The sequence below is a fragment of the Heptranchias perlo genome, chromosome 40, assembly GCF_035084215.1.
Source record: "Heptranchias perlo isolate sHepPer1 chromosome 40, sHepPer1.hap1, whole genome shotgun sequence".
NCBI lineage: Eukaryota > Metazoa > Chordata > Chondrichthyes > Hexanchiformes > Hexanchidae > Heptranchias > Heptranchias perlo.
This window is the reverse complement of record NC_090364.1, coordinates 13,662,729-13,675,284: the sequence shown is the minus strand read 5'-3', so window position 1 is coordinate 13,675,284 and position 12,556 is coordinate 13,662,729. Positions and strand designations below refer to the sequence as shown.

Sequence of the window (12,556 nt, the reverse complement as noted above, 5' to 3'; positions counted from 1 at the left end):
TCTATCCGAAGGTGGGGAGGGCATATTGGATGCTAAACCCCCATGGCTTCTCATGCACCTTAATGTGGCCAATTGAGCAGAAGAGGCCTATGCTAACGGCACCACGCTGTGTAGCATTAATCTACACCAACCAGAAGGTCAGGTTTGACTTGCCTGAAATTTATGGCAAAGATAATTGCACGTGGAATTAAGGGGAGTGTGGCCATGTGGATAGAGAGCTGGGTCGAGGACGGAAAGCAAAGAGTAGGGGCAAGAGCAAGCTTCTCGGACTGGAAAGATGTGATGCATGGTGTTCCACAGGGTTCTGTATTGGGACTGTACCTATTTAAGATATATATGTGATCTAGACTTAGAAATTGAGGGAACAATATAAAAATGTCCTAATGACACTAAATTGGGAGTGTGGTAAATTGTGATAAGGACTGTGAAAGACTACAGAAGGACATAGATAGGCAAACAGGGTGGGCAGATGCAGTTCAATGTAAAGAAATGTGAAGTGTTGCATTTTGGAAATGATAGGGTATATAAAAGCAATGGAAAAGGTGCAGTGTAGATTTCCTCGGGTGTTAACCAGAGATGAGAGGCTTTGGTTATGAAGAGAGACTTGAGTGCTCTTTTGCCAGAACTGATGAAGTGGTAGGGTGATCTGATGGCCCTTCATAATCTTAAAGGCTTCTATCATAAAATAAATCGAGATAGATAGTTTCCATTGATTGTCGAGATGGTAATGAGAGACACAAATTTCAGATGATCAAGAAAAGAATTGAATTGAAGGGGAGCTTAGAAAAAGTTTCTTTACATGGAGAGAGGTTAGAATGTGGAATCCTATTCTGCAAACCATTGTTAAGCAAAGCCCATATGTATTTTTAAAAAGGAACTATTGTTATGTTGGCAAACATAGCATCCTTTTCACAATGGGATGAATGACCAGTTAATCTGGTTTTGGTGGTTAACGGACAAATGTTGATCAGGACACCAGGAAAGCTCCCTGCTCTTTGAATCGTGAAATGGATCTTTAATGTTTTCCTTATCCACAGATAGCAGCTATGCCAATTCCTGCACTCCCTCAGTAGGGCATTGGAATGTCAGCCAAGATTATGGGACTCCAAACCATTACCTTCTGATCAAGTGGCCCATGTGCTACCAAGTGAGCCAGTGTGGCACATAAGTCTTATCGATAAAATTGGGAACAAAGTAATTCTGATCTCCTCACCTTTATAGTTATTTAATATCCTCCCACTTCCTGCAGATTTTGTTTACCATCTTCCATCAACTGCTGGTTTTGTTACAAGAGGAAACTGGTCGAATGATAGTGCTACCTGAGCTATAACTGAAGCTCTTTCCCTTTCCAGGCATGGCTACTATCTGTAACATGGGTGCCGAGATTGGTGCAACCACTTCAGTTTTCCCGTACAATTCCAGGATGAAGACATACATGGACCATACCGGCAGAGGAGGTGGGTCCAAGGAGAATGGGTAACTTATTTTCTGTTTAAAAATCGCACCCAGAGGGTAATTGAGTTTTTGTTACATAGAATTTCAAAAGGAGTTTCAAAATAAACAAGTGATAGCATATGAGTTATGAGGAAAGACTGGAGAAAGTTGGTCTCTTCAGCTTGAAAAGAAGGTAACTGAGAAGGCACCTTATAGAGACATATAAGCTATATTAAAAACAATATATGAATGAGTACCAAAGTATATCTTCAAAGGGTGCAAGCTGAAAGGTCAGTACATCAGAAGGAGCTTTTTTATGTAACAGTGATGGAATGGCCTTCAGAGTAGGCTAATACAAGATTTGTGATGGGGAAGAGGAAGTTTTTTCCCTGATGAATGCACTAAGTTGGGGCAATGCCCGCCTCCTTAATTTACCACGTGCTCTCGTTATCGGTGTGATAGAGATTCTCTCTCATAATTAAAGACCATTAAGATTTCAAGTTACAGCGCTTTTGATGATTCTGTTGCTAAATTCACTGCCCAGGGTGAAGCTGAGCTAGACAAAGTAATAATGCTTTGGGTTTGGATCTCCGTCTGTGCTCAGCTAGCTGACTTAAGCCGAGAGCAACGGTTGGGATGCTGTAATTGGCCTCAGTGTGTGCTAAAGTGGTGAGTGGAAATTTCCATCATTTCAACTGTGTTATGTTAATTCAGTGCCCTCATACTGTTGAGCTCAGCAACTCCTCCAAGCCTGTTTCTGTGCTGCCCACTCTTCCTCCTGCCCCCAAAATGAGGGGAATCAGCATTCACCATTTATGGCAAAGTATTAAGGCAGTTGGAGAGACCAGTATTCCTTAATTGTGGGTGTGCTCCACCCTGCTTAGATGAACTGACTCTGTTTCTGACAGACGCATGCATCACAGACAATTGTAGCTCTAAGAGAGATCACCAATTTTAGGAAACATGAAAATAATTGTCTTTAAACATGCTTCTATCGGGCAAGAAGCAGCAATGAGTTATTGCTTCAGTTTTGTCCTCAGCTTTCGGATACCCGTTTAAATCTAGTAACACTACAGGTGCACTGCAGATTCCAAATTTCACATTTTATCTTTAGTATATACTGGGTGAATGCTTTTTGTGGGAGAGGGGGAGGGCAAGCCAGACAGGAACTGGTCATTGATATCACAGTCCTCAGGCAGCGAGGCATTTTTACATATGCAATTATTCAAAATATTTAATTATAAATTCAGTGGCGGGATTCCTCTGTGCACAGCCTGGAAGACCGTGACTCCGATCGAGTCTCTACCAATTCCATTTATACAATTCTTCTCCTTGACTCGTGTTTTCCCTGCGCCATTTACTGTTCTGGCACCATTTGGGAAGCTTGTTCAGGGACTTGTGCTGTTAAATCGCCACTGGGAGGAGTGCAAAAGCCGCCCATAATATTCTTGATTTCTCCTTCCTGAAAGAAGTGTCTCTCCTCTATCTTCATGTCCCCATTACGGTATGGACGGCACAGTTCCCTCTAAGCTGCGTGCACGCGCGGTCGCACAGCAGTCTGTTGTTTGCCGCACACTTACTCGTTCCATCCGCGCACCAAACCTGGGCCACGAGGTGTCATCATCGGTCACATCCGGGTGACTATAAATAAATGATCTTGTTGCGTCTGGTGGATCTTCATATCCGGCGGAGCGGATGCGCTGGAGTTTCGAATTGACGCTCGCCCTGGTCGTCCTCGTGCTTTGTGTCTGCAGCTGCTCCCGGACCTGCTGCCCGTGCTCGGATCCGGCTCTGAGCACACCCGTGACCGTGGTGAATCAGTTTGAAGTGGGTGTTTGGGGGTCGGGGGTGGGTGTCCCGGGTGTGTAAACAACCAGTTCCTGTAGATCAAGATCCTTTCAGGTTCAGTCCCCTCTCGGGCTGAGTTAGTCGAGGTGGGGACACTATATTTACCTTCTGTGTTACTGGACTAGGGAGGGGAGAAAGGTTCTGTATTTGCTCCAGGCTTAAATCCAGCAATCCGTCCTGGAAAGCTTGTGTGCATTCAGATGAGGTCATTTCTGAATTTCATCTGCGTTTCCCCCATGATCAAATAGCCATAGGCAAACACAGCATTGCACAGGCCAGACCTGGGACCTAGTATGCATAGTTTGATTCCACCACAGGAATGCAAATTAATAACTGAGCCATCACTATACCTCAGTTGTGCCATGTATCTACGGCACTGGCAAAGTTGGAAGCACCAACAAGGCAAATTTTTTCCATTGCGCTTCAGGTAGCAGGGCCACCTCTGCCTGCATTGTTAACAGAAGTACACAGCCTTCACTGTCCCGGCTCATGTGTAAAGAATGATCATTTGGATGAGCACAGCTAATACTGAGCTTTGCCTCAATATAAGTCACTAATTGAAGAGTAAAGGGAGAAAGGGGAAAAAGTGGCAGATTCCACAAGCAGGGGATCAGTGTGTATCTGCATGCCTCAGTAGTAAAAGTTTAGATTTTTGCAGTGGTGGTAGCAGTTGTTGTTTGCTTCCATCACCGTTGGGGGCACAATCACTGCTGAAACAATGGCATTTGAATATGTTGAAAAACATCAGTAACTTCTGTACTGTGGTCTCAATAGGCAGATTCTGAGGTCAATTGGAGACTAATGTTTGAGGCAAGTTTCTGTACATTAGCAGAAAATCCCAGGCTCCTATCCTTGGGAAGAGGCAAAGTAATGAAGGTCAGAAAAAGCAGAAGGAAATGACTGGCTTTTTTCTTTTACTTTTGACATAACAAACGTGATGTCTGAAGTGTGACATCTCATGCAAGATTCAAGACATATACTGTATATCAAGCACAAAATGATTACTGATCTCATGAGCTACAAGGCGCATGTATATCTGGGTAGCTAACATGCCAATAGCTGTTCTAATGGACAATTTCACCTTGTGCTTGAACAACCACAGCTTGGAAAAGCCCTTTACTTGTGCCTCATTATTTTTCAGATGTTTTATTTGCCAGTTCTGCCCCATTTAGACTGAGCTGAACCATCAAACCATATAGCTGCTCCACGTGTCTCTAACAGAGAGAGACAGCCTTTAATTACACAATAAAAACATCCAAACCAGAGACAGTCACCCTCTTCTCCATCATCTGGCCCGTCATCTTAAAAAAAGCTCTGGGTCTCAATCAGGATGTTCCCATTCCTCTGGTGGCAGTGTTTACTTCTGAAATTTCTATAATCAGTTTTGTTTAATTAAAAATCCTTGACAGCTCGCCCTGTTACAATTATCCATTATTTTGTATATTTGTTCTGTTTGTTATTTACCGTGAATAATGTTTTCCAAAAAGATGTTCTATTCAAAGTTGTGATTTTCTTTTGTATTTTTATGGTGGCGCACACAGCCTTTATATCAGTGTACAAACCCAAATTCATTCCGCACAGAAATTAGAGGGAACATTGATGGATGGGTCTGTTCCTTGCCTCCTATACCCATTATGGTAGGGACAGGTCTCTACTCCATTCCTCCTATACCCATTATGGTATGGACAGGTCTCTGGTTAGTGCCTGTTATCCTCCTTATGAGATGGGCAATGTTCTTTCAGGAGTGTCTGTTATTTGTGTCTGTGATTTATATCAATTAGTATTAATTGTATTCAGGTTGTGTGTATCAATTGGGGTTCTCTTGTATGCATATACAAGAGAGCTTATCTAGGGTGTGGTGTGAGTAAAGTGGAGCCCTGTGAATAAAGGCTTGGAAGCAACTGAAGACCAGGCTCTAGTATTCTATCCTTCACCATCGGGCTATCCAGCTTATAACATGTCATGAGTAGGATCCCATATTGCTCAGTTACGTGGCACACTGGAGCTCGAACTGTGCTAATTCCCAGCCGAAGATGAGCAGACCACCTATGGCCTTCCCAACTTTCAGATCAAGGGAAATAGCTCTGGCCTAGACTAAGTTTCACAGCTGATATACTGTGGGGGGTGAGGGTGTGGAGACAGAGAAGAAAAAAGCTTGCTGCTAACCTGTCTCTGCTGCTGATTTATTATACTGATGACGGCCCAACAGCGACAGCCACGTGGTGCTCCTGCTGTCGGCAGTACCGGAGTATTATAAATTATGCAAAGATCTCTGACCGCACCAAGGACCCATCTTTTCTTGAGAGCTGGTGGAAATGGCACAAAATGCAGGTGTCCATCTCTGTGGACCCGATGGGGAGTTGTGCAATAAAAATGGGAGAGGGGTTGTAGGTCTTTGCTTGAGCGCCGCTCTCCCAGAACCCTACCATAAAATTGCCCAACGTGACCATGCGATATGCCTGCTGTGTGCCTGGAATGCACTCACTGGGATTTTCCACACTGACACGTACCAGTGGGTCACTTCACAAGCTTCCATCTTCAATGAATGCCTGAAGCCCTACTCAGAGGAACGCTGTAGATTGTTAAATAAAAATGTTTAAAACTATCCAGGACAAAGGAGAGCCTCAGGTGAGTACTGATCAGTGATGTAATTTGTTTATAGGGTGCCACTGCTACCGTCTGTGCCCCATTCAGGGAGGACAAATCAGGGCAAATGCTCCTTCATTTCACTGAGTCCTCGGACTCACTCCATGAATGATGTTGCAATAGCTACAGTGAAATTGAAAGATCCTGAGGAGACTCAACACTTAACATGTGCAACCAATACAGAGCAGTGATCAACAAAGTCAATAAAATGTTAAATCGCATAGCCAAATAGTAGAATAAAGAGGAAGTCGTGATCCAAATGTGTTCTGGCCATTCCGCACCTCGTACAATGTCCAGCTCTGGTCATCGGGACACAAAGGAGCCTTCGAGCAGAAATTGATAGCCAAGTTCCGCACCCATGAGGACGGCCTCAACCGGGATCTTGGGTTCATGTCGCGCTACACGTAACCCCACCAGCGGAAAAAAAAGTTATCTGTTTTTAATACAACTGGTCATTCTCTCTCTTTCTCTTCTTTTCGGATGTTTCTCTCTCTCTCCCCCTCTCTGTCTTTGGTTCTGGTCGTTTGTATATTCAGTTGTCTGGTATCTAATGTTTCTCTGTCTGAACACTATTCAATTCATTTGATTGCCTTGATAACGGGCAGTTGGAAAGATTATCTGTAATCACCAGGCATTGTTCTATGACTATATATGCGGTCATTTTCAAGGAATCCGACACTCACCTGACGAAGGAGAAAGCCTCCGAAAGCTTGTGATTTTCAAATAAAACTGTTGGACTATCACCTGGTGTTGTAAGATTCCTTACATTTGTCCACCCCAGTCCATCACCGGCATCTCCACATCAATTTTTAAAGGCAGTGCAGAGAAGCGCCATAGTTTGGTCTCTAGCATCGAAGGTCTGAGTTGTAAAGAAAGACTGGAGAAACTTAGGCTCGGAGGCATCTGAGAGGTGATCTAGAGATACCTAAGATTGTAAATAACATGGAAAAGGTGAATTCAGAAAACTATTTAAATACATTTTGAGAATAGGACAAGGGGACACTGATTCAAACTAGTAAAAGGTAAATTTAGTACTGATATCAGAAGGTTTTTCTTCACACAGTGATCAACATATGGAAAAGACTGCTGGATAGAACCAGTTGGATGCTATACAACAACAACTTGCATTTATATAGCGCCTTTAACAAAGTAAAATGTCCCTAGGTGCTTCAAAGGAGCGATCAAACAAAATTTGACACCGAACTACATGAGATATTAGGACAGGTGACCAAAAGCTTGATCAAAGAGGTAGGTTTTAAGAAGCATCTTAAAGGAGGAGAGAGGCGGAGAGGTTTAGGGAGTGAATTCCAGAACTTAGGGCCTAGACAGCTGAAGGCAAGGCCGCCAATGGTGGAGCGATTAAAATCAGGGATGCGCATGAGGCCAGAATTGAAGGAGTGCAGAGATCTCGTAGGGCTGGAGGAGGTTAGAGAGAGAGGGAGGGGCGAGGCCACGGAGGGATTTAAAAACAAGGATGAGAATTTTAAAATCGAGGTGTTGCCGGACCGGGAGCCAATATAGGTTAGCGAGCACAGCTGAACAGGACCTGGTGCGTGTTAGGATACAGGCAGCAGAGTTTTGGATGTACTCAAGTTTATTGAGGGTGAAAGGTGGGAGGCCGGCCTGCAGAACGTTGGACTAGTCAAGTCTAGAGGTAACAAAGGCAGCGGATAAGGGTTTCAGCAGCAGATGATCTGAGGCAGGGGCGGAGACAGGCGGTGTTACGGAGGCGGAAGTAGGTTGTCTTGGTGATGGAGAGAATATGGGGTCGGGAGCTCATCTCGGGGTCAAATAGGATGCCAGGGGTAGGAACGGCCTGGTTCAGCCTCCAACAGTGGCCAGATACTAGGAGAGATGGAGTGTTACACAGGAGCAGTTCTTTAAATGTTTTCTCTTTCACAATTTTCAGAGATTGCTGCACTTTCTGAAGAGTTCCAAGACCTGCTGGTTCCTGACGAAGGCTGTGAATACGATCAGCTGATTGAAATCAACCTCAGTGAGGTAAGAAGTCTCGACAGCTTCTGCCAGGAACTTCCAGTCAAAACCTCATCATGTCCACGTTGTTCTAAAACTGGGTTCAACCTTTCCTCACCTTATTTCATGAGTAACTCACTAAGAACGAACCCATTTATTTTGCACTTTTCACAACCTCAGGGTGCCCCTAACCGCTTCACAGCCAATTAAGTACTTTTGAAGTATAGTTACTGTTGTAATGTAGGGAAATGCAGCAGCCAATTTGATCACACAGCAAGGTTCCACAAACAGCAGAGATAAATGACCAGATAATCCTTTTTAGTGATGTTGGTTGAGGGATAAATGTTGGCCAATACATCGGGAGAGCTCCCCACCTCCTCTTCAAATAGTGCCATGGGATCTTCTACGTCCACCAGAGGGCTGTGTGTCATTCAAAAGATAGCACTTCTGACAATGCCACACTCACTCAGTACTGCACTGGAGTGTCAGCCTTGATCATGTGCTAAAGTCTCTGGAGTGGGGCTTGAACCCACAACCTTCTGACTCGGAGGCGAGAGTGCTACCCACTGAACCAAGACTGACCGACCACATAATCTTTATTGTATGGTGTTCTGGCTTCCTCTGCCTAGTGCTGCATGTAATTTTAGAGCCAGCAGCTGGCAACTGCAAAGGTAAAAGCCACTAGTCTATCAATTTAATGATAACTAAGCCTGTGTGTGTTGGTGTGCTTTTATACACACGCTGATGCTGGTTTGGTTGTTTTTAGAAGTCAAGAGCTTCCTGATGGTACTTTCATGTGGTGGGGTCATGAGCCATGCAGATCTCATCAGTCCCAGGTTTGATTCCTGGTCTGGGCTCAGTTGTTGGAGCAATGGGGGAGTGCTATAGTTGGTCTAAGTCCCCCTCGGATAGGAAAAATCTTCCAGGGCTCCCGCTGCTGATTGTTCTTCAGTGATCTTGACCGGACGTCCGGGTGTTTGGATGCCCGATGAGGGTAAGATCAGGGCTTGTTAGGGTGCCCTCCTCTTTCTCCTCACTGAGAACGAACTGCCTGCTGAAATTCACTCTAGGCTCTGGTGAAAAATGGCAGCTGATGAGAGGGTGACCGACGGGTGTGGGTCTGTGTACTCCAGCAAGAGAGGGGGTGGAAATTAGCATAAATAGGAGTCTGAGATTACCTGATCCTTCGCTGGGTAAGTGCACTGTCCAACATGAAGCTGAGCCATGCAGGCTAGGAAGGTCATTAGTTCAGTCATTGGTTTGTGTTGAGTTCATTTTTAAAAATTATTCTTGGGATGTGGGTATCACTGGCAAGGCTGGCATTTATTGCCCATCCCTAGTTGCCCTGAGAAGGTGATGGCGGGCTACCTTCTTGAACTGCTATTTGTAACTACTTGAAACAACAGAGTGGCTTGCAAGCTGACTTCAGAGAGCAGTTAAGAGCCAACCCTCGACAGCTTGGTGTGGGACTGGAGTAACATATAGGCCAAACCAGGTAAGGACGGCAGGTTTCCTTCCCTGCAGGACATTTGTGAACCAGTTTTACAACATTCCGACAGCTTTATGGTCACTTTTACTGATACCAGCTTTTTAATTCCATATTTTTAAAATCTGAATTCGGATTCTCAAACTGGTGGGATTTGAACTCACGTCCAGGCCACTGCATTACTGGTCCAGTTAATATCAGACATGGCAACAGAGGCACTGCATTAGGCCTCAGCCCTTCTGTGTTAGGGGTAAAATTAGGATTGCTGCTTCCGATGGCTATCCAGCAACACCTGCTGAAAACACTTGGATGTCAGGTGGAACATAATCGGGTGTGGCCCTGCCCCGACCTTGAACACGAGCTGCTGACACTCGCTGCCTGGGCTGATGAGAAGAATTGCCATTTCTTCATTATATTACAACTGTGACTGCACTTCAAGAGTCCTTCCATTGGCTGTAAAGCACTTTGGGACGTCCTGAGGTTGTGAAAGGCACTATATAAATGCAAGTCTTTTTTTATTTGGGTGAGATAGTGGAGGACAGCTGGCACCCATGGAACTAGGCTCCAGTATGAGATGCTGCTTTTAGAAATGGAGACAATTGTGGATTTAGTTTTATTCAAATTTTTCTTGCACGTCTGAGCCTAGCGCAGTTTGTTTGTGTAGATATTTGAATACACTATTGTATTGACCGACATTCCCAGTCTTATTGATCCGCTGAAAAGTGTACTGGTCCTAGTCCAGTGAACTAATGTTAATTTCAAGCTGTATAATTTTGATTTATTTGGAAAAAATCTATTTAGATTTATTTTTAGCGACTTGGGACCGTTTGCACTCTGAGAACACAAACTGATTGTTTATCGCTCCTCTCCCTGCTGCTTGCATTCTGAGTAGGAGCGGTGAATTGATGTTGTTCCCATTTCCACAGAGCAATGTCTGTATTCTAAATCAGTCCACTGCACGCCAATCCCACAGGAGCTCCGAGCGCACAACAGTGTGTCGATCCCACAAACTGCAAACAGCCTCATTAATAACTTGACAGAATTCTGCATTTTCTTCTCCTCCTCTTGAAAATCAGCAGTTTGTTGCCAAGTGTGAGAGTTGCAGCATTACTTTCTGGCGTGCCTCTTGAGCTCCAGATTTTCCATTGTTGGACTTGGCAGGCTCTTTGTGACAACGGAATATTACAGTAAAAGTAACACTGACAATCTGATTTTTAAAAAAAACAGGAATTGCTGGAAATACAGAGGTCTACCTCCATCTGAAAAGACTGTTTTTCCCTTTTTCTGATGAAGACAGACCTGTGCACTTCCAGCATTTTCATTTTTTATTTAACAGAAATCTAAGCTCAAGTTCCACTTCTAAGCAAGCTTTTTGACGCCTGAATTTGGTAAATGCGGAATTGAGCCATGCGGAATAGGAAAGTCCCAGGTCTGATTCAGCTGATCTCAGCCAGGGTGGCAGTAGGGTAAGTTAAATTTGGCCTCACGCCCCCGGGCTAGGAGGGAGAAGGCCGGTTGAGCTTCCTGCTTTTGATTATTATCCTGTGACACGTGCATGTCAGGACAGAATTCGACTCTGCTGTGATGCCCTCCCCTGATTGAATCATGGACACTCGCTGTCTGAGCCACTGGGCCACTAAGTTAAATTGCAGCACCGTTACTGTTCAGTTGAGATCTGCAAACACAGCACAGACTGGGGTTGAGCCATGAATCTTCTGGGTTCTGTGGCTCAGGTCTACATCACTCAGTGGCTTCACCATCAATTGAGCTCTATGATGGCACTTATACTAACTCTTTGTAATGCTCTACAATTGTTACTATAAAAAGCATCTGTTCTGTCTTCCAACAAGCCCTCTCAAGAAAGGAAGTATGTTGGTTGAGAGGAATTTTTGAATACTTACACAGGATATTTCACATCGACCTGAACCACTGGTACAAGCAGAGAAGTCATGGTTTAACATCTGGAAGGATGGCACCTCTGTCAGTGCCGCATTCCTTCAGTCCAGGTGGTAATTAAGTGCCGTGCTAAGTACACAAGTTCTGGAGTGAGGCTTGAACCCACAATCTTCTGACTCCCAAGCAGGTATTCTACCAACTGAGCCAAACTGGCAGTATACAATGGATTAAATGGTTATAGATAAAGTAAACCCAGAATATTACTTCAAAATACGCCAGGAAATTAGACCAGAGCACGCAGTAGAAATGAGAGAAAAGTAAATTTAAGGCAAATAAATATGTTATGAGCTTCTTTACGCTGAGAGTAACAGCTGTTTGGAGTAAACTACCAGGCAATGCAATAGAGGCAAAAAAAAACCTGAGGTTATTTGAAATACAATTGGATGTCATGGTGGGATAGTTGATGTGCTGGAGGGGTGATCTTCAATGGGCAAAATTAACTTTTCCCATTTCTGAAATAGAAACAGAAAATACTGGAAACACACAGCAGGTCAGACACCATCTGCAAAGAGAAAAGGCCGCTGTGATGTTTTAATGGGGAGCATACAACCATAGATCTGCGTATTTTCTGTCTTTATTTCAGATTTATAGCATTTTTCCTCTTTTTTTCCTCTCCCATTCCTGACTTTTCTCGTCCTTATACATTGCAAAATAACTTTTGAAAGTGTTGCCCATTTTTTTCATTACATTGCTGGAGGCTTACTTTTTTTTCGTTTCAGCTTAAACCACATATTAATGGACCTTTCACCCCTGACCTTGCACACCCAGTGTCAGAGGTCGGGGCAGTGGCAGAGAAGAATGGTTGGCCTCTTGATATTCGAGTTGGTAAGTGACAGAAACTTTAAATTTAAGCAACTCTGCTTTGCTTTGCCTACCAGGAGGCGATTAATAGACAGTGATCCCTTGAGGTAGCAGCTAGGGACGCTTTTATGGAGTGTATGCAGTGAGTTGATGGGGATCGTTGTGTTCAAGTTTGGTTTTGTTTTTGTCTGTAGCTGACCCTATGACTAAGGTAAAGTCTCTGAGCCATACAAAAGAAGGGTCCCAGCTGCTGAGTTACCTGATCTCAACTGGGACAGCAATAAGGGCACTAAAATTGGCCGCAGTGCCCTTAGATTAGGGTAGAAAATCATCCAGGGTTCCTGCTCCTGATAGCTGTCCAACACCTCCTACTGGGAGAACGTGTGTGGACAGGAATTGGGTTTGGCTGTC

The 12,556-nt window shown here is 44.2% G+C and overlaps 1 protein-coding gene across 1 annotated transcript in view; it reads left to right on the top strand.

The window, feature by feature from the left end:
• aco2 (aconitase 2, mitochondrial) overlaps positions 1–12,556 on the top strand; it is a 54,824-nt gene that overhangs the window by 15,531 nt on the left and 26,737 nt on the right. The window contains exons 7-9 of the mRNA XM_067974638.1: positions 1,353–1,457; positions 7,838–7,929; positions 12,064–12,169. Of these exons, the coding sequence (XP_067830739.1) occupies positions 1,353–1,457; positions 7,838–7,929; positions 12,064–12,169 (303 nt within the window). The remainder of the gene's footprint in view (positions 1–1,352; positions 1,458–7,837; positions 7,930–12,063; positions 12,170–12,556) is intronic.